The sequence below is a fragment of the Loxodonta africana genome, chromosome 9 (genome assembly GCF_030014295.1).
Source record: "Loxodonta africana isolate mLoxAfr1 chromosome 9, mLoxAfr1.hap2, whole genome shotgun sequence".
In the NCBI taxonomy this organism is placed as follows: Eukaryota; Metazoa; Chordata; class Mammalia; order Proboscidea; family Elephantidae; genus Loxodonta; species Loxodonta africana.
Genome location: NC_087350.1, coordinates 67,693,206 through 67,714,995, shown reverse-complemented (window position 1 = coordinate 67,714,995; position 21,790 = coordinate 67,693,206). Strand labels below are relative to the sequence as shown.

The following is a 21,790-nucleotide window of genomic DNA, read 5'->3' as shown; positions in this document are numbered from 1 at the left end:
TTGATTGTGGATTCAAGTAAACTTAATTCTTGACAAACTTCAGTCTTTTCTCCATTTATCATGATGTTGCTTACTGGTCCAGTTGTGAGGATTTTTGTTTTATGTTGAGGTGTAATCCATACTGAAGGCTGTGGTCTTTGATCTTCATCAGTAAATGCTTCAAGAGTTCTTCACTTTCAGCAAACAAGATTGTGTCATGTGCATATTGGAGGTTGTTAATGAGTCTGCCTCCAATCCTGATGCTGCATTCCTCATTGTATAGTCTAGCTTCTCTGGTATTTGTGGATTAGACATATCTTATTGAATGATAAAAACACTCAAACCAGTATGTTAGGAGAGGCATATTTTTTCCTGGCTTTGAGCTGTGAGGGGAAATTGTCACATTGAAAAAGGGAAGTGGGGACATAAATGAATAGAGTGTAAACTGTCCTTGACAAATTTTTAACAAAGAAAATCAGAGATGTTCTACACATGATTTCATATTAACCACTAATTAAAACCAAAATCCTGAGGGCATACTGTGATTCCAAGAAGGCTTCCTGTGGAGAGAGAGAAGTGAGCATATTTCCAGAGATTTGAAATCATGCTGAGGTAAAACTTGGAGAATCTGGAGAAATAATGGTCAGCATGGCCCTAGAATCTAGACCTCTTGAATATGGAATGATTTAAATTGGGCTTTGCTCATGAACTGCAGAGGAGACTATTCAAGATCGTTAACAAGAAGTTGGAGAGTAAAACGTCTTTTTTTAGACAAAAAGAAGTGTAAGCACTGGACATGAGGCACACAGGCTGTCTTCATGTGGGGGGAGGTAGAGAGTCTGACTATATTCTGATCCTGGCAGAGAGCTATGCTGGGGAGCTGGCTGCAGGCCCTGGCCCTTGATTCCTCTCAAAGGGTAACCTGGGCCTGTGCAAAATTCTCAGCAGTCAAAACGAGCAGATACAAAGAAAGAAAATAATACAGGTTTCTTACTCTCGGTACGGGCTTCGGTTCTGAGAAACCTCGGAATCACTGTCTTTTGGGGACAGGGAGCCTTTGTATGTATAAAATACATCTTCGGTCTCCGTAATGTATGTCATCTCATTCACAATGTTGTCTGCGGAAGAGTGCCGTGCCTTTCGGATCTCATGCCGGAGCCGAGGACTTCGCCTGGGTGGGGGAAAGGATGAATGTAAACTGTTAAATGCAAATTTCACTTAAAACGTTTTAGACATCAGTGATCTAACTTTGTGCTCTGAATGTCCTGGGAATGACCTGATTATTGTTATTAGGAATCAAGAGCCTGTTAACTCATTACTACACCAGCAGGATTTGGGAAGGGTGACACACATTCCCAGTACCATCAGCCAAGTGGTGTGGCCTCAGGAGTTTAGGCAAGATTGGCTTTGTTTATGCCCTTCGGGAAGCTGAAGCATGTTATTTTAGAAGGAGTTACTCTTCCAGGAAGACTCAAGCTCTCATGACACAGATAGACAATGTTGACTGCTGATCAATTTTTCTCATTCACTTGAACAGGGTAAATAAAGGGTTTAGATGCCAAAGTACATTTCTTGGCAAAGCTCAATCCTTATTTGAACCATATCTCGTTGTGTGAATTTCACCTGCACCAAGAGAAAATGTTTCCTTTACATATATCACTTAAAATGTGGAGTCAGATGGGCAAGGGGCACAGCCCAGTTCCTCCAATGGCAGCAGCAGCATGTGCCTTAGACTCATCATGTCACCTGCCTGGGCCTCACCTGTACCTGCCTGCTTCTGAGAATCAGATGAGGCAATATTCTCAGGACACCTGGTATAGCACCTGTGTGTTGGCTCCTCCCCTGGGTGAGCCAGGCTGCTGAGTTTTCTAAGTTCTACTCTGCCTCCTGCTTTTTCTATCTTTTCTTTCTTTGTTAGCCATTTCTCCTTGGGAGGGTCAGGGCCTCTGCTATTCGTAACCCCCCTGGACCCAGATAATCAGTAACGCTGGGTCTAAAGCAGAAGTAGAGAGTCTCTCATGACTCTCAGAAGAAGACCTGTAAATAGTCGCAAGTGCTCCAGGCCTTGAGTGTGGCACTGCTTCACCCTGCCATCCTCCTGGCTCCTGTCCTGGGCCTCTTCTTTGGGTTGCTGGCATTGCTGCTTAAGATACTTCCAGATAAATAAAGCTGCTACATTATAGCACAAATTTACCTCTTTAGGATGAGGTGCCTAAATGTCGGGAAACCGAGAAACAAACTTATTCAGTCATGTCGTGATTTTTAGCACTATAGATACCATTATCCTCACCAGGAGCATTTGAACCCCAGTGAAGAGTCCTGGCCCAGTGGCCCTGCACTCCTCCCTCCTCTTTTCACCTGCCTCTTAGTTTCCCTTAGTCACAGTGGACACCTGGTTGAGAATCTGCAGGTCCACCCTGTCTGCAGTGTAACAACCAGAAAACCATACTCTGACTCACTGCAGCGTGGAGCTGGGGGCAATGTTTCCAGCTTCGTTTTCCCTCCTCCCAAGGCCAGGACTTTTTGGAAGCATTCACAGAAACGGCCTGATATCTTTGGGGAACAGGATAATATAATGATGAGGATGATAATGGAAACCCTGGTGGCATAGTGGTTAAAAGCTATGCCTACTAACCAAAAGGCTGGCAGTTGGAATCCACCAGGCACTCCTTGGAAACTATGGGGCAGTTCTACTCTGTCCTATAGGGTCGTATAAGTTGGAATTGACACCTGATGCTTTTTTTATAAGCTTACAAAACACTTGTACATTATTATTTCATTTGTGGTGATTTTCATGATCGTTTTATGAACGGGGAAACAGACCAGGGTGGTAAAGAAACTTGTTAATATGAAAGCCAAAAATCTGAATCTGGGTGTTTCAGCTATGACCTAGTGCCCTCCTACTTTGCCAAACCCATGTGCTTAAAAGTCAGCAGGCGGCTGCCCTGTGTGCTTTTGCTACTGCTGCTGAGGGTCACACATCCTTACATCAGTTCTATCATGCACCTTTGTTAGCTTTTCCCACAGTTTATTTTGTATGGTATTAATGAGAACATGAAATTAAATAAAGCTGAATGCACTTGTTTCTCCCAGGACTTCTCAGAGCCTTTAATATGCTGATATGTGTTGTCATTCCAAGAGGGGCATTTCGTCATGCTGCAGCTCCCAATCCATTCAGATCAAACAGCTTGTTTAGAAAGAATGCCAGAGCACTACTACACCGTGGAAAGTGTTCAGCTAGACTTGTGTGCTTCATGGAAACACTGCCTTCTGCAGTAGCCCAAAAGGCAAATGTAAACTCAGATTGTTGACCACTTACATGTAGGAATTTGTGAAGTTGCATTTTTATTTTTAAGAGAGATAAAGTGTTTATTAGTGAGAGTACAGAAAGAGGAGGACATACCAGTTGGGAGTAATAGGAGGGGACCGAGAAGGTAGACTCTTGGTTTCTAAATGTTCCACCGATAAAGATCTCCGCATGGCTGGGTTCCACACCATCCCTCCAATCACCTTTTTGCAATACTGGTTATTTACAGACCTGAAAAACCAGATGCAGATTCACTTTCTACACTGATATGTTCAACCAGAAATTGCAGCATACGTGAAACAGAGGCTACACCTGCTTTTTCCCTGACCAACACCTGGTTAAGCCCTTCGTGACACCAACCAAGGTTAAAAGGAGGGAAGATATACAACAGTGATTCCTTTTTGTCTCGGTTTTTATTTAGGATTATTTCTTCTCTTCTGGTGAAGATGCTTTCTTGTTCTTACTACTGCAAGCAATAAAATCTTGTTGGATTGGAAGGAATTTCAGAATAATATAAAAATATAGTTCAAGCAACTGTGAGAAATCTCACTTTACTCACACCGGCATGAATAAAACATTAGCTCTCCCCTTCTAGGTCGCCCTAGCCAGCAGACGCTGTCACTGTAAATCAACGATAACTCTTTGAGAGAGGACCTGAGAATATGCTTAGAAATTATAGTTTCAGGTCACATTCTTTGAATGTGCTACCTCAAAGATTACTTTTGAATTTTTTATCTAGAGAATTCAAATCTTAGCTAGCTACAAAACTCAGAGATGAATTATTTGAGAGGATGGCATTTGGAGCCAGTTGAGGGGGAACTTAGTTCTGGAATTTCTAAATTTTAAACTATGTTTTAGTGTCTTCTTAAAGCATGCCACACATTTCCTTGTGACCTAAAAGCAACCAACACACAAAAAGAAAACAATACAAAACACCAAAAATAATACAGAGCAGTCTAGAATATCAGTGTACTAATTTACAGTAAGAAATACTGTTGTCACCACGATCAGGATGCTCATGGTAGCATCACTAAGAAGCTCTCCTCTGAGGCAGGCCTACATCAGAAACCAACTCAAAAAACCAAGCCTATTACTGTGGAGTCAATTCCTACTCCTGGCGACCCCACGTCTTACAGTGTAGAACTGTTTCATAGGATTTTCTTGGCTGTAATCCATAGAAGCAGATTGTCGAGTCTTTCTTCTGCAGTGCTGCTGGGAAGGTTTCTGAACTGTCAACCTTTAGGTTAGCAGTCCAGTGCAAACGGTTTGTGCTACTCAGGGACCACATTATCACTAAATTAGAGCATGGGGAGCAAGGTGGCTGATTCAAAGGTTTAACGTAGCAGTTCCTCAAAGTATGTGTCACAGGCTACTAATAGGCACATCTCGAAAAACTGTCCATCATCCCATAAGCTAGGAAAATACTGACAGTTTCTTCTGTGCAAACCTCTCAGAGGGCCTAATATACAAATATGTATATGTATCTCTAGGGCTTGGGCAAATCACACAACCTCTCTAAGCCTCAGTTTCCTTATCTGTAAAAAGGAGATTATGAGAGCTAAAACTCTCCAGGATGCTGAAGCTGGTTAATAAAGAGCTTTCGCCCTGTACCTCAAACCATCCCCAACATTCCACGTGACTCCCTGTGATGGATTAAGGATGGCTGCAAATTCTTTGACTCTTGAATCTGGGTTGGCCTGTGACTGCCCTGACCAGTAAAGTTGCTGTGCCAGTTCTGGGCCTAGTGTTTAAGAGGACTAGCAGCTTCTGCCTTAGTCTCTTGAAGTCCTGGGTCTCCGTGTAAGAAGTCCAACTACCCTGCTAGAGAGTCCACATGGAGAGGACCTGAGAGTACAAGAAAAGGAAAAGGGGCCAGTGAGCCCAGTCTTCCAGTCGTTTTCATCAAGCCATCAGGTATGTGAAGAAAGTCGTCTTGAACCTTCCAGACCAGCACAGCTACCAGCTGAATAACACTGAGAAAGTGCAGTTGACACCATAGGGAGCAGAAGAATCACCCAGCCAAGCCCTTCCTGTATTCTTGACCCACAAAATCTTGAGATATAATAGGGTGGTAGTTGCTTTAAGCCACTAAAATTGGACCCCTGGAGGCACAGTGGTTAAGTACTTGGCTACTAACCAAAAGGCTGGCAGTTCGAATCCACCAACCGCTCCTTGTAAACCCTATGGGGCAGTTCTACTCTGTAGGGTAGCTATGAGTCAGAATTGACTTGGCGGCAATGGTTTTTTGTTTTGTTTTATTATGTAGCAGTAGGTAACAAGAATACCCCCTCATGCTTTAGTTGCATTTTATAGACATGGAAATTAAAACCAAAGTGACGCAGGTAGAATTTGCACCCCGGATGCTCAGCAGCAGCGTCCCTGCTTTTAGTTGTCTCCCTATGCCATGTCTCATGTGTCTCACCAACTTCGCTTCTGAGGAGCATTCTGGCTGTACTTCTTCCAAGACAGATTTGTTCATTCTTCTGACAGTCAGTGGTATATTTGATATTCTTTGCCAGCACCATAATTCAAATGCATCAGTTCTTCGGTCTCCCTTATTCATTGTCCAGCTTTCGCATGTACATGAGGTGATTGAATATACCATGGCTTGGGTCAGGTGCACCTTAGTCCTGGTTATGGACTGAATTGTGTACCCCCAAAATGTGTGTCAACTTGGCTAGTCCACAATTCCCAGCATTGTGTGACTGTCTACTATTTTGTCATCTGATGTGATTTTCCTATGTGTTGTAAATCCTACCTCTATGCAGTTAATGAGGTGGGATTAGCGGCAGTTATGTTAATGAGGCAGGACACAATCTACAAGATTAGGTTGTGTTTTACATCAATCTCTTTTGACATGAAAGAGACAAGTGAACAGAGAGACAGGGGACCTATATCACCAAGAAAGTAGAGACAGGAGTGCGTGTATTTTGGGCCCAGAGTTGACAAAGAAAGAAAGCCTTCCCCTGGAGCTGGCACCCTGAATTTGGACTTCTAGCCTTCTAGACTGTGAGAGAATTAAAATTCTCTTTGTTAAAGCCATTTACTTGTGGTATTTCAGTTATAGCAGCACAAGATAACTAGGACGGTCGTCAAAAGTGAAATCTTTGCTTTTTCACACTTTACAGAGGTCTTTTGCAGTAGATTTGTCCAATGCGATATGTCGTTTGATTTCCTGACTGCTGCTGCTGCTTCCATGAGTGTTGACTGTGGATCCAAGTAAAGTGAAATCCCCAACATTCAATATTCGACAACTTCAATATTGCCTCCATTTATCATGATGTTGCTTATTAGTCCAGTTGTGAGGAGTTTTGTTTTATGTTGAGGTGTAATCCATACTAAAGACTATAGTTTTCAATCTTCATCTGTAAATGCTTCAAGACCTCTTTGCTTTTGGCAAGCAAGTTCATGTCATCTGCATATTGCAGGTTGTTAATGAGTCTTCCTCCAATCCTGATGCAATGTTCTTCTTCGTGTAGTCCAGCTTCTCGGATTATTTGCTCAGCATACAGATTGATTATGGTGAAAAGATAAAACCCTGATGCACATATTTCCTGATTTTAAACCACATCCACACTCATTGCTGTCGAGTCAATCCCAACTCATAGCGACCCTACAGGACAGAGTAGAACTGCCCCATATGGTTTCCAAGGAGCACCTGGTGGATCTGAACTGCCCACCTTTTGGTTAGTAGCTGTAGCTCTTAATCACTACGTCACCAGGGTTTCCTTAAACCACACAATACCCCGTTACTCTGTTTGAATGACTGCCTCTTGGTCTATGTACAGGTGCTGCATAAGTACAATTAAGTGTTTTGGAAGTTCCATTCTTCACAATGTTATCCACAATTTTTTATGATTCACGTGGTCAAAGCCTTTGCATAGTCAGTAAAACACAGGTAAACAACTTTCTGGTATTCTCTGCTTTCAGCCAAGATCTATCTGACATCAGCAATAATATCCTTCGTTCCATGTCCTCTTTTGAATCCAGCCTGAATTTCTGGCAGTTCCCTGTCAATGTATTGCTGCAACCACTTTTGAATTATCTTCAGCAAAATTTTACTTTCGTGTGATACTAATAACGTTATTCGATAATTTCTGTATTCTGTTGGATCACCTTTCTTTGGAATGGGCACATTTCAAATGTGGATTTCTTCCAGCCGGTTGGCTAGGTAGCTGTCTTCCAAATTGCATGGCGTAGACAAGTGAGCACTTCAGTGTTGCATCCATTTGTTGAAACATCTCAGTTGGTACTACGTCAATTCCTGGAGCCTTGTTTTTCGACATTCACTTCATGCAACTTGGACTTCTTTCTTCAGTACCATCGGTTCTTGATCATATGCTACTCCTGAACTGGCTGAACATCGATCAGTTCTTTTTGGTACAGTGATTGTTATTTCTTTCATCTTCTTTTTGATGTTTCCTGGGTTGTTCAGTATTTTGTCCATAGAATCCTTCCACATTGCAACTCGTGGCTTGAATTTTTCCTTTAGTTCGTTCAGCTTGAGCCAAACGTGTCCTTGCCTTTTCGTTTTCTAACTCCAGGTCTTTGCACATTTCAATACTTTACTTTGTCTTCTTTAGCTGCCCTTTGAAATCTGTTCAGCTGTTTTACTTCATTTCTTCCATTCTCTTTAGCTACTCTCTGTTCAAGAACAAGTTTCAGAGTCTCTTCTGACATCCATTTTGGTCTTTTTCTTTCTTCCCTGTCTCTTATTACTGCTGCCTAGTATAAAGATACTATGCAGTAGTATAAGAGCTAAGAACTTTTAAAATATGGTTCTTGGTTCCTCAGAATCTGAGAGAAAGTATCTAGCACTATAAATATTATCGCCGTTATTAATTGAAATTTGCTCCTTATTGAATCTGTATCTTACCTGATGATTATCACTTTAATAGGAAAGTCATTTGAACAGTCTGATGTGCTCAGAAGGTGGCATCGTTTAGTTACCAGCCACATCAGCCATGGCGGCCACATCCACCAAAAACAAACTCCTAAAACTCAAAAAAGCAATTTCCAAGAAACCAATAAATGATTTAGAAATTATAAGAATAATCTGGTAAACAATCTCTGCTACATCTTATGTAACTTAGAAGGTAGTCTTACAACAAATAAACCAAAATATAAACCACATGGCTGGTTTATATAGAGAGAAAATTTTAATTTAAAACTTAAAAATTTATATATTAATTTCTCTCACTGTACTAGTCATTAAATATTTTGAGCGTCATCCCTGTGGTATTGTTATAAGGACTGTTGAAGGAATTAAATATATTTAAGAGTGTGCCTGGCACAAAATAAACATTCAACTTGTCTGTGATGATTATTACGATTATCATTTCATGATTATGACAGGCAACACATCCCAAAGTCATTTGACTCTGTTGTTGTTTGTCCTTGAGTCGATTTTGACTCATAGTGACCCCACATGATAGAGCAGAACTGCTCTCTATGGTTTTCTAGGCTGTAATCTTTAGGGAAGGAGCCCTGGTGGTGAAGTGGTTAAAGCGACTAATGCCAACTGAATGGTCAGCAGTTCAAAATCACCAGTGGCTCTGAGGGAGAAGGATGGGGCAGTCTGCTTCCATAGAGGTTTACAACCTCAGAAGCCCTGTGGGTCGCTGTGAGTCAGAATCGACTCAGTGGCAACGGGCTTGGCGTTTCAATCTTTATGGAAGCAGATCTCCAGGTCTTTCTCCTGTGGAGCCACTGGGTGGTTCTGGAGCACCAACCTTTTGGTTAGCAGCTGAGCACTTAACCATTGCACCACCAGGACTTACCATTTGACTCTAGAGATCTTTATTTCCACTCATTCAGTCATTCATTTTTGTGGAGCATCTAATGGAATTAACGTCCTGTGAAACACACTTTGGGTGAGGCTGGTTTAGTGGCATTAGCCTGGAAAGCCCTATTTGGCATGGCACATGATGACTCTCAGAGTTACCGCCACGTGCTTCCTTAACTGTGACATGGTGCTGGGCAGCTGCACTTCTCTCTCCTCTGTCCATATCTCAGACGAGGTGCACAATGCCCCTAAAGCATACTCACTTTTTAGGGTTCCTAGAGCCCAGAGTCCAGTACTGAGACAGAACATTCTTTTCCTGAGGTAGTAGCTTCTTTGCCTGAAAGAATGTATGGTGCTCGACACAGGATTTCCATAAGTTTTTGCAAGATCGGTAATTTAACATGTTGAAGGCCACAATATGTTCCCTGGATTCAGTCTGGGAAGAAAAACACAGGAGTAATTTCATCTGTGCAGGTGTAGGAGCAAGGCTTCACTAGCATTTTATGCCCACATTGGTGGTGAACAGATAAGATGCAACAAACAGAAAACTGGCTTCAAAATATCTTAGACTACAAGCCAGCTTTTTAAGAAAATTTAAGAGCAGGATTTGTTAGCCATTATTGTTGCTGGGCGCTGTCGAGTCAATTCCGATTCCCAGTGGCCCCGTGTGATACTAGAGAACCTCCCCGTGGGATTTTCTTGGCTGTAGTCTTTATGGAAGCAGACTGCCAGGTCTTTCTCCTGCACAACCACTGGTTGGGTTCGAACTGCCAGCCTTTTGGTTAGCGGCCAGGCACTTAACCATTGCGCTGTCGGGGCTCCCTTGACCATCATTATGAGTGTGAATAAAGACGACCAGTATCTATTCTTTATCATCATCTGTGGTCCTTCAGAAATGCTTTTATTTCAGGTTTGCTTGCATTTCTAGGTTGAACATACCTAGAACAACCAGATAAAATTTAGCTTCAGGGAAATCTTTCTTTTGAAGAACTAATCTTTCTCATGTCAAACAGCAGGAACTTTACAATCCTTTGAATTTCTCTATTTGCCTTTCACAAAGCACAGACTTAAATTTGGTACTCATATCTAATAATTACTTTAATTATTTGCTTTGCCTTCTTTCTACATCAGTTGAGATTTTCTGTTTTTATGTTAAATTATCATCTTGTATATTTTTGTGCCATCTCAAATCTTACACTGGGTGTCAGGAGACCCAGATTCTAATCGTAGTTTGCTCTCAGCTTTAGCATCCTTATTTCTAAGAGTTCATTTCTACACTGAGTCATTTTCAGTAATATTATCTTTGAAAAACTGGGAAATGGACATAGTGACAGCAAGTGAAAAATATGCACCATAACAAGATGGAGTGTGATGGAGTTGGAAGAGCAGGAGTCTCGGATTCCTAAAGACCTGGGCTCAAATTCTGGCTTCCCCACTTACTAGCTGTGGGAGCCCTGGGGTCCTCACCTCTCACTCTGACTTTTCCACATAGATACCAAAACTGAGCTGTCTGGGGAGGCTGGACTCCTCTTATGGAACACGTATACAAGGCCATGTGCATTTTAAACCTAATGAGGGAAGAAACTGCTCTTGGTGACATTTATTGCTATTCTGTGGCATATCTCTCTATCAGGTGCTTTGACCGAAGCTCTTTTATTTAATCCTCATGATTCCCTGAGAAATGGGCATTACTGCATTTTTGGAAACAAGGTAACTTGAGCTAGGTGAGGTTAAGTAACTTGCCCAGCTGGTAGGCAGAAGATTTGGGTTCTGAACCCACTGTCTCTGACTCCAAAGCTAGTTAATTTTCCAACCAGATAAGGAAAATGAATTATTTAGAGAACTCTAGACTCCAAAGTCCATTTTCTTTCCACTATGACATGCTAACCAGCTGCTGTTGAGTCAGCTCCAATTCCCAAGTGTGTCAGAGTAGAACTGTGCTTCACAGTGTTTCAGTGGCTGATTTTTCAGAAGTAGATTGCCAGGTCTTTCTTCCAGGGAGCATCTGGGTGGACTAGAACCTCCAACCTTTCAGTTAGCGGTCAAACGTGTTAACTATTTGTACCACCCAGGGGCTCCTTCTTCCCTGCTACTGCTTCAGCCCCTAAAGAACTAAGAGCTGAGGTGACTAAAAACACAAGAAACAAAGCAAGTGTAGCTATAACTCACCTGTTTTTGTCGCTGATGTATAAAGAACTTTTTCCTCTTGAAAGAGATTTTTAGAATGTTCGCCCTATTAAAAAACACAGAAGACATAAAGCACATTAGTGATCAGCCAGGTTGGACCTGTGGCCTCCCACTGTGTGTCCTCTATTCCCCAATCATGATGACTTCGGACTCACAGTTTCCTAGAGTTGACATCAGTGCAGGAATGATAGGGGCCCCATTGCCTCAGCCAAACATCAAGTAGGTGAATGAAGCTCAGCATCACATAAGGGCCAGTAGATTATGATTTAGCTTTCAAATAGCAAGAAACCTGAGCCACACACTCTGGTATAAGCTTTTGTGATGCTGGAATGCTGCGTGAGCTGTATGTACCTGGGCAGACAGCTGAGGGCAGTGTGGTACACCAGGAAGAGGACAGACAGAGTAGCAGACCTGACCTGGGTCCACATTCCAGCTATGTGACTTAACAGCTGTGTGCCAGGTAACCTACATTTGCATAATAATTGAATAATTGTTGTTGTTAGGTGCCCTTGAGTCTGTTCTGACTCATAGCGACCCTAAGCACAACAGAATGAAACACTGCCCGGTCCTGAGCCATCCTTACAGTCGATGTTATGCTTCAGCTCACTGTTGCAGCCACTGTGTCAGTCCGCCTTGTTGAGGGTCTTCCTCTTTTCCACTGACCCTGTGCTCTGCCAAGCATGATGTCCTTCTCCAGGGACTGATCCCTCCTGACAACATGTCCAAAGTATGCAAGACACAGTCTCGCCATCCTTGCTTCTAAGGACCATTCTGATTTTATTGCTTCCAAGACAGATTTGTTGGTTCTTTTGGCAGTCCATGGTATATTCAATATTCTTCGCCAACACCACAATTCAAAGGCGTCAACTCTTCCGTCTTCCTTATTCATTGTCCAGCTTTCACATGCATATGATGCGATTGAAAATACCATGGCTTGGATCAGGCGCACCTTAGTCTTCAAGGTGACATCTTTGCTCTTCAACACGTTAAAGAGGTCCTTTGCAGCAGATTTACCCAATGCAATGTGTCTTTTGATTTCTTGACTGCTGCTTCCATGGCTGTTGATTGTGGATCCAAGTAAAATGAAATCCTTGACAACTTCAATCTTTTCTCCATTTATTACGATGTTGCTCATTGGTCCAGTGGTGAGGATTTTTGTTTTCTTTATGTTGAGGTGCAATCCATACAGAAGGCTGTGGACTTTGATCTCCATTAGTAAGTGCTTCAAGTCCTCTTCACTTTGAGCAAGCAAGGTTGTGTCATCTGCATAACGCAGGTTGTTAATGAATCTTCCTCCAATCTTGATGCCCCGTTCTTCTTCATATAGTCCAGCTTCTCGGATTATTTGCTCAGCATACAGATTGAATAGGTATGGTGAAACAATACAGCCCTGACACACACCTTTCCTGACTTTAAACCAGCCAGTATCCCCTTGTTCCGTCCGAACAACTGCCCCTTGATCTATGTAAAGGGTCCTCACGAGCACAATTAAGTGTTCTGAATAATAGCCACCAGTAACTGATCACATTTTATAGACCAGGCTCCCTACTAAAAGCTTGACAAGTATCCCCTCAATTAAGCCTTGCAACAATCCTAAAAAATATGTAACATTATATGCAGTTTGCAGATGATGACACTGAGGCTCAACAATATCCCTTAAGTGTCCAAGATTATTCAACTGGGAATTGTTGGAGCCAGGATCTGAGCTCTTTGCCTGACTGCAAAGCCTATATTCTTATCAAGTTGTCCAGACAGCGGGGACAACACTGACTTTCTTATAAGTTGTCCAGTGAAGATTCAAATGGATTAGTCATGGAAAGCCCCTAGTATGGCGCTTGGCAGATGATAGGCCCTCAATGTTCATTTCCTACAGTTAAAATTGATGAAAGGGTTAACTTTTTAAATTCATTCATTTAATTCATCATGTCAAACTACTGTAGCCCATACAAGGGAGGCACATTTCCACGCTGGAGTCTTTACTTCTGAAATACTTTGAGGAAATAAAGGAATTATACCATTCTCTAGAATCATATGAAGACCTTGGTTGAGCATTCCAGAACAGAAGGTCTGGGTAGGTAAAATAAAAGTTTAACTATCCATGTAATATTTCCCCAGTTAAACCAGTAACATACCTATATTAAATAATGAGCTATGGTCCATCATAACATTGAAACTAAACAATGCATTGACAGATACACTGCTTACCAAGTGAATTTTATGGGTGGCTGAAAGTTAATCGTCTGAAGGACTAAAAGGGTGTTTGGCCCTTAGGTACTCTCTCTAGTGTATGTTACACACTGCCCTTCAGAGAGATGCAGGATATGCCGGCCTATTCTTGTGACTTATGGTTAGCAGGGTCTCTGGGTATAACAGCAGACCGTAGGAGAAAGTCAGTGCCTCCTTGCTGCTTTCCTGCGCCAAAGGGCAGATGCAGAACAAATCAGCAGAACCAACCCAGTTTTTGAGATCTCATCCTAGTTTTACAGGGCCTATGGGGATCTGTAGACCTCTTGCCCCACCAGCTTCATGTACCGGGGGAGGGGGGTGGGGGGCAGCAACTGGACCTCCTTTGGTTCAGAGTGTTTCAGTTCAGTACTCCTTCCTTCCCACACTGATCTGATCCCAATCTCTGTACTTGATAGTGCTCTCTCCTTCAGCAAACCTGATCAAGTACAGATAAGATCAACGTCGTCCCCTAGTTTAAGGTCCTACAGTAGTTCCCTACTGCCTTTCATTCATTCATCAAGGAAAAAAAGTACTGAGTGTCTAGAATGTACAAGTAATGTGCCAGACCCTGGAGGCACAGAGTGAACAAGACAGTCAGTCACTGCCATTTTGAAGCTCATAATCTAGTGAGGAACAGGTACCAGATAAATAGATATATAACTAAATCACTATAATTGTGACCATTGTATGCAGGAAAGTTCAGTGTTTTTTAAGAGTCCCCAGGATTAAATCTGTGCTCTGACAGTCCTCAAGCCCCTGCGTGACCCAGCCTCTTTCCTGCCACGTGCCACTCCCATACCATTCTCCAGCCTGACCCACTCATCTTTCCTGTACTTACTATGCTGTGTTTTCTCTCGTCTTCTGACCTCCTCACAGGCTGCTTATTCTGTCTAGAATTTACTCCTGGGGGCTAGAGCCCAGTGGGTCTTTAGATTAGGTTTAGAGCTCACCTCCACCTCTGTGGGCTCGGGACCCTTCCTCGGTGGTGCCCTTCTCTGAGATGTTCCCCTTTACATCATACTTACGGCCCTGGGGTCGCTGTCTGGTGTTGCTTGCTTCCTTGCTAGTCTTTGAGCTCTGTACCAGAGGCAGGGGCCAGGCCTCAACAGGCGCTACCTTGATTTTGAAGGGTGAGGGTGACTGGTGGTAGGGGGAGGGTCTATGTGAAAACCTAGGGGCTGGAGGAGTAATAAAGTCTTCGCAGGCTCTGTTAGAAAAGTTTCTGTTTATAACTCTACTTCTCCTGACCATGTTTCCCACTTCCCTCCTATTATGGATTGAATTGTGTTCCTTCCAGAATATGTGTTCAGTCCTAAACCCTGTGCCTGTAAATATGACTGTGTTTGGAAATTGGGGTTTTCTGTTTTACGTCAATGAGGTCATACCAGAGTAGGGTAGGTCCTAAACCTAATCACTTCTAAGTGGCATCTTATAAAAAGAGCAGAATAGATGCAGAGACACACACAAAGGGGAAATATAAACACCAAAGAATGCCAAAGAATTCTGGCGGCTACTGACAAGCAAGGACCCTCCCTAAGAGCCAATGCCCTGATTCAGACTTCTGGCCTCCAAAACTGTGAGACAATAAATCCCTGTTCTTTAAAGCCACCTAACTGTGGTATTTGTGTTCCCGCAGCATTAGGAAACTAAGACATCTCCTGAAGTGTCTTCATGGGACTCACACCCTCCTTAAATGTGACAATGCAGACAGACCCTCGTCTGTGGGGTCTCAGGAAGCTCAGCCAGCTGGGCCCAGAGGCTTCAGGCCTGTGGTATTTTGGGAGAAGCCCTTGGCATTTAAAAAGGGTTGGTGAGGGGAAATGAGCCCTGTACCAATTCCCCACTGGTCCCCCTGTTTGGCCTGATCCTGGTCCTGAGCAGGCCAGAGAGCTGCCCAGGTCACACTCCAGTTAACCGAGGGGGTCGCTGAAGTGAGGCAAGGCTGGGGTTTCCTGCTACAACAGGCCTTTTAACAGAGTTGAAGGGAAAGAAAGATGGCAAGAAGACTCTTTTCCTGTTACACTGGTTTTATTGTGAAATTGAACAGAGTTAATACAATTTTTTTTTTAAATAGATACATTGTAAAGGTAATTGAAAACTCAGTTTCTACAAGTGTATTTCTATGAAGCATTTTCCCATGAATATAATTTTTAATGGTGGAGTGAAAGTACAGGCTCTGGAGCCAGACTATCTGGGCTTGAATTTCAACTAGATCAATCACTAGCTGTGTGACCGTGGGCAAGTTGTTACTCTATGTGCCTCCGTTTCCTCCTTTGTGAAAATGAGGATAACAACAGTGACTATCTCAGGTTTAAGTAAATACTTAACCTTTAGTAAATACTTAGTAAAGTGACTGGAATGTAGTAATAAGCACTTAACAAATATTACTCTTACCGCTATAATTTTACTTGATTTATTTATAGGGTTTTTATTTTTGTTGTTGTTGTTATAAATCATGCTGTGATGAACATCTTTGTGTCCCAGTTAATAAAAGTTACATGTTGCCAAGATGATAGAGCAAATTTAAATGCAAGGACCAAACTGTGTAGCACCTGATCTAGCTCCAAATATTCTCTTATACCTCCACCCTAAATTCCTCCCTTGCAGTCACTATTTTGCTGAAACCCTGTGTTCTTTTACATTACCTGCTTTTACTTCCGCATCTCCTATTGCCCACAGTGTCCACTCTCCTTGACTCACCTGGCAAATCTGTCCCACTCTCATTCTGTACATCATCACATTATCATTTACAAACATGATATTTTTCTTTTTAGAAGATGGTATTTATCTTCTTTTGTTTCCCCTGGAAGAAAGGTCCCTACTGCCTGACACATTGAACTCTAACTTCTCTCTTAAAAGTCAGTTCTGCTCACTGAGTCCACCTGATGTCTGTGTCTGATACTATTAGTGTGCAGAATTCTCTCTCCCCACTAGGCTTATGAGCTTACAGGGCAAACCCTGCTGCATATGTCTTTTGGGTTCTCTTAGTGTTTAGAACGGAGCTGGACTTGGTAACAGTTCAATTGATGACGGAGGAACAGAACTGAGAATACAGGCCCTGCCCTGAGGAAGCTCTTCTCTGACTTCTGGCCAGTGCATCGACCAGGGGCGATTCCTTAACTCCAAGACCTGCCTTTTGCCATTTTCTCCATGTCTCCACAAAGTATCCCAAACCATAGGGTGACAGGGGGCAAGGGGATGCCAATGAAAACCAGACTATAATTTTCTTACTCAGTCTGGATCAAATCAGAGGGCAGAGGTAAGAACTTGGGGGGAAAATTCCTCCCAAATGCTTTAGAAACAAAAGTTTAAAATCAGAGCTAACATTACGTTTGTTCAGCATATTTTTAAAGCATGATTCAGAAAGTAATTAGAACTGGTTTGCACTTACCAAGGATAGAAACTTGTACAAATATATTTTCGGTACAAAGCGATGCCTGCAGAAGCGATTCCAATCATCAGATCTAAGTTGTGCAGATCCTGTGAAGAGGAAGAGCATGGATTCATAGCCCCGTACAATCATGCTTATGCCCTCTGGCAGCTTTCAAGTACCCACGGTTTTATAAACAGTAATATGTGTAAGCTTTAAAGGGGAAAATATTACTGAAAACAGGCAGAAATTCCTGCTTCACAGATACTTAAGATCCAAGTACTTAGCAACAAATTCTTCTATAATCAACATACATAGCTTGACAGCAACCCCTGATTCCCACTGGTTTAGAAAGTTATCAGATAAGCCCATTCATCTCACAGGATCATTTAAATGGGCATTCAGTTTCACCAATTAGTATTAAATAACCATATTAAGATCACAGAGGCCTTTTCCCATTACCTAGGCTTATACACATGTAGACTCCCAGCTCTGAAAAGGCTTCAACTATTATGATAGGATGATGAAAATTTAGGAGCTGATTGTAAATCCAGCTAAGAAGTAATACTTCTTGTCAATCCAATACATTGTTAAAAATAGTATTTCCACAATATTAAATTTGTGTAGGAACTCAAAAGCTTCATTTTTCAGTTCGTGAACCAGGGATTGTCTGGTCTAGAAGTCAGACAAGAGTTACCTTGTTCGTGAACTGAAAAAAATAAAGCCTATGAGCTTGTACACAAATTTAATTTTTTGAAAATTTTATTTTTGACAGTTTTTTTGACAATGAGGATGGGATTAAGAGGAAATTTTGAACCAGGTTAAACAGATCAATCAAGTCCTGATTAGTTAGCTTAGATTTTCATTCCTGGGGGAGTCAACTAATGGGCCTGGAATGTTAGGTATTTACATGAAATAGAAACTTAGGTTTCGGTTTGCTGACATGGGGTTCAGCACAAGTAACTCTGTTTTGAGGCAAGTATAGACAGGTTAAGAACGTTCAGCATTTATTAAAAGCCTATGTGCTAGGCGTTGCCCCAGATAGTAAAGATACAGGAGAAAGATAAAGCAACTACTAAGAGCTGTTTGAAATCCTTTTGAGAAAAAGGTGTGAGTATAAGTAAAGGAATTTTAAAACAATTTCTATACTTGGGTTATTTGCATTCCTATTTCCCCAGTGAGATGTTTGAAATTATACAGAAGGGACATGGTTTGAGCCACTTAGAACTGCGGGTGAACCTTAGGTCTGCTACTTCCTAGCTGTGTTATTTTTGGGCTCTGAGCCTCAATTTTTTCATTTGTACAATAGAGAATCCACCTCATAGGGTTTTTATCAGGCTAAAAGGAGAGAATATAAATAAAGTACCTAGACTAGGGCTTGGAATATGGTAGGTGTACAGTATAGTAAAACCTGCAACAGCCAGAACCTGTATAAGGCAGAAGCCTGTCAGAGAAGGAAAACTCAAATATTTTCTGCTAATAGAGAGAGTGATAGAAAAGTGGTACGACTGTCTCCTGTCAAAGGCAGAAAACTTGTGAGACCCAGAAAAATAAGGCAGCCCCGTTGAGTTCTCGCCCTCACAGGTTTCACTGTAAATGTTCATTCCCTTTCCCTCTCAAGAGATAGTAGGACAAATCATTTAAGAACAGCAATGTAAACATGGGAGTTAGAGAAAGGGGCCGAAGAAGACAGTGCTGGTAAGAGTGAAAAGTCCAGAGAGCGTTTACTATTGGGCATTCAACTGAAATCACATGCTTAAAGCAAAATCAAATTTGCATGACGAAAAGCAGAGTTGCAGTTAAACAATATTAAGTAGGTGGGACAGGAGGACAAATAAACATGATACCAATATTTAGTACATAATAAGGAAATAAGTGAATGGCTTGGGTAGGCTGGAGACTCAGGTCTCAGAGCGTCTGGTTTTGTGGTCTTCAGTCTGTACCTCAACCCTGCAGCAGAGACAGTTACTGCTCACTGAATTTGCACACCCAACTCCACATTTCCCAGCCCCACCTGCAGAAGGCAGGGCCATGTGACTCATTCTGGCCAATGTGCTATAAGCAGAAGTGATGTGTGTCTCATCTGGGCTAAAGCATTTCAGAGCTGGTATGCAGCCTTCCATTTTCAGCATTACTGCACAAAACCTTCCAAATACCTAAAAAGGGTTTTGTTACACTAGAAAAGAAATAGTTTCATCAAAGAAAGTGTTCAGACTTTTGGAAATTAAAGTCAAAATAGAAATTCTGAACCCTAACGCATCAAGCATTCCCTACCCGTCCACTGTGTAGTTCCACGCCATAGAAGTCCAGGGTCCTCGCTATGTTGATATAGCAAGATTCTGCTTCTGATTGCTTTAGACCGCTGTAAAAGAGAAAATGCAGCATTCACCCAAAGAAAAGAGGAAATCAAACCCCAGTTTTTAAAAAATAAGAACCTAGAAAATTTAAAACATTTCTCTAAGATTATTAAATGCCTTGTGTTATTAACCTTAAAAAACAAACCCTCAATTCTACTAAACCGGATTTTTCTTCTTGCCCATTCAATTTGACTTCGTCAAGCCCTCTCATTTCTTTTCTAAATAATACTTCCATTTAGTGGGCTGTCAACATTCAATTATAGAAAGCTGTCACCTTTCAGAATTCCCTCCCCTTTTATTCCAGCTTGCTTAATTAATATGCAATCTTCTTTTTGCCCTTATCTGTTCTTTCAGCAGTGGCCTCAAACTTCCAAGTGTCACTGGTCCAGGTCTATTTTAGAACACTGACTTCTGCCAGAGGAGTAATTCTGGGAGAAAGGTTTGGCAGCATCTTTTTAGAAGGTACATTGGTTGCTTGGCCTTTATTTTTTATGGCCTCCCCAAGAAGCATGAGGTCCCTTGGGAGCTGATCTTCGCGGTTGGCTGGCCCTTATTTAACCTGGACTGAACAGCTACCCCTACAGGTTTGAGTAAAATGAGGAAAGAGAGGCCAGAATTGGGCATGTTTGTTGGAGTTGAGTTTAACCCGAGGCATGTGCTGAAGAGTGGTGCTACCTAATTGGAATTCAGGCAGTTTTCACTGACAGAACCCAGGGGAGGCTTGGAACTCACCCAGCCTAGCAGTATTTTATGTCTCTCTATGGAGCAGTTCTACTCTGTAACACATGGGGTCACCGTGAGTGGGAACTACTCAACTGCAGTGGGTTTTTTGGCTTTGTCTATCTATTAAAAAAAAAAAAAACAGATTAGTTTATTAAATATGGCAAACTGCTAAAAGATTTACCTAGTAGGGCCAATGTGTGGTGAAATCGGATTTCAAAATGGGCCACTTCCTTTAGAAATTAACTGATTTCAATGACATTCTAAGATGGAATGCTGCAACCATCACCCTAAACTCCTACTGTACTCTATACTCTATAGAAATGCTAGGTAGGCCAGCTATATCTGTCATAAGAACAGTTCAAAGCTTTAAAAACTCCCAGCATCTTGAAAGAGGATCCATGAGCAAAGAAGAGGCCATATCAAACACAAGGCGATACACATTGTCTATAAATACCCAACCTAAGTTCCCAAAGTAGGCCACTCCGAGTCCCCCTCTCACCTGTGCTGCTCATGGAGAGATGCCACCTTTGTTAAGAAGTCATCATTCTGGTATGGTATAAACTGATGATCAGAAAGATACCCTGAATGATGTATGGAAGCATTGTAGTCTCCAAAATGAGCTAAGAAGACAGAATTGGGGCGGGGGGGAGGGGGTCATAATTAGGTTTGCCTTTCAGCATGATCTGTATTAACAAGCATCAAAAGCAAAAGCAAAACAGTAATTGAAAACACCCTTCTTCTAAGTTCTGCTTCACAGGAACTGGAGCTTCTCATTAACTCCAGATCCTACAGTTACTCCCTGAACCTTTACCATGGGATAGGTACTCTCATACACATGATCCAGCCTGATTCTCACCTCGCCCAAGGCCTCACAGGGAGGAAAAGGGGCAAGGTTTGAACCTTGGTCCTACTCCATATCACACCTCTTCCACACTCTGTGGTTAGTACAGTGGTTTGTGCTCATGTTCTCAAGATAAATGGAAATAAGAAAACTCACCAGAAAAAACGCCACCCTCTGTATGCCAGACACTCTGTAGGCTCGCTCTCTATTGAGCCTGCACGTGCCTGGCATATAGTTCCTGCCCTCAAATAACTCACCCTGTAGAAACCAAGGATGTTCCAACACTGGATCCAGCTGCTCTAAAAAACGGATGTGGGCAGAAAGGGAGGTCATGCTGACCTTACTATTGTGGGCATCTTGACCTACCATCTGGGGCTCAGGGAGGTGTGGAAGAAAGGGGACCAGAGGCCACGGGGGGCTCAAGGGTCAGTTCTGGAGGGAGGGTTGGAGGAGGGCAGAAAGCCAAGTATCTAGGCAAGCGTGGTCAAGGTTAGACTAGAGGCCATGATGGCTAGCCAAAGGCGGCCAAGCCACAGAAGGAGATGTCAAGGTTATGTGATATGCGCACAGTGTGGCAAGTGAATATATATACAGTCGAGTACACAATAGTGCATTTGCTGTTGAGTGCCTAGTCGATTCTGACTCATAGCGATACTACATGACAGAGTAGAACTGCCCCATGGGGTTTCTTAGGCAGAAATCCTTACAGGAGCAGATCGTCAAGTCTTTTCTCCCATGGAGTCACTGGGCGAGTCTGAACTACTGACCTTTCGGTTAGCAGCTTAACCACTGTGATGTCAGGGCTCCTTACGGTGCATTTCTAGAAATAATTTGAATGCCCTAACACAGGATCCTCTGGGAAGAAAGCTCAAGAAAGACTTAGATCACCTAGTTCAAATCCCTCATTTTAAAGGGGAAGAAACTGAGTTCCAGGGAAGAGAAGGGACTTACCCCTATCAAAGAGACATTTTTTTTTTTTTACATTGCTCCAAAAAGTTTTTTTTTTTTTAATTTT

The 21,790-nt window shown here is 42.3% G+C and overlaps 1 protein-coding gene across 1 annotated transcript in view; it reads right to left on the bottom strand.

Annotated features, from left to right (window-relative positions):
- Window positions 1-21,790, bottom strand: part of PTPN3 (protein tyrosine phosphatase non-receptor type 3) — a 100,873-nt gene that overhangs the window by 53,266 nt on the left and 25,817 nt on the right. The window contains exons 7-13 of the mRNA XM_023545064.2: window positions 20,434-20,554; window positions 19,129-19,216; window positions 16,876-16,964; window positions 11,241-11,304; window positions 9,335-9,507; window positions 3,383-3,517; window positions 974-1,150 (exon numbers count right to left, since the gene is read on the bottom strand). Coding sequence (XP_023400832.1) covers window positions 974-1,150; window positions 3,383-3,517; window positions 9,335-9,507; window positions 11,241-11,304; window positions 16,876-16,964; window positions 19,129-19,216; window positions 20,434-20,554 — 847 coding nt within the window. The remainder of the gene's footprint in view (window positions 1-973; window positions 1,151-3,382; window positions 3,518-9,334; window positions 9,508-11,240; window positions 11,305-16,875; window positions 16,965-19,128; window positions 19,217-20,433; window positions 20,555-21,790) is intronic.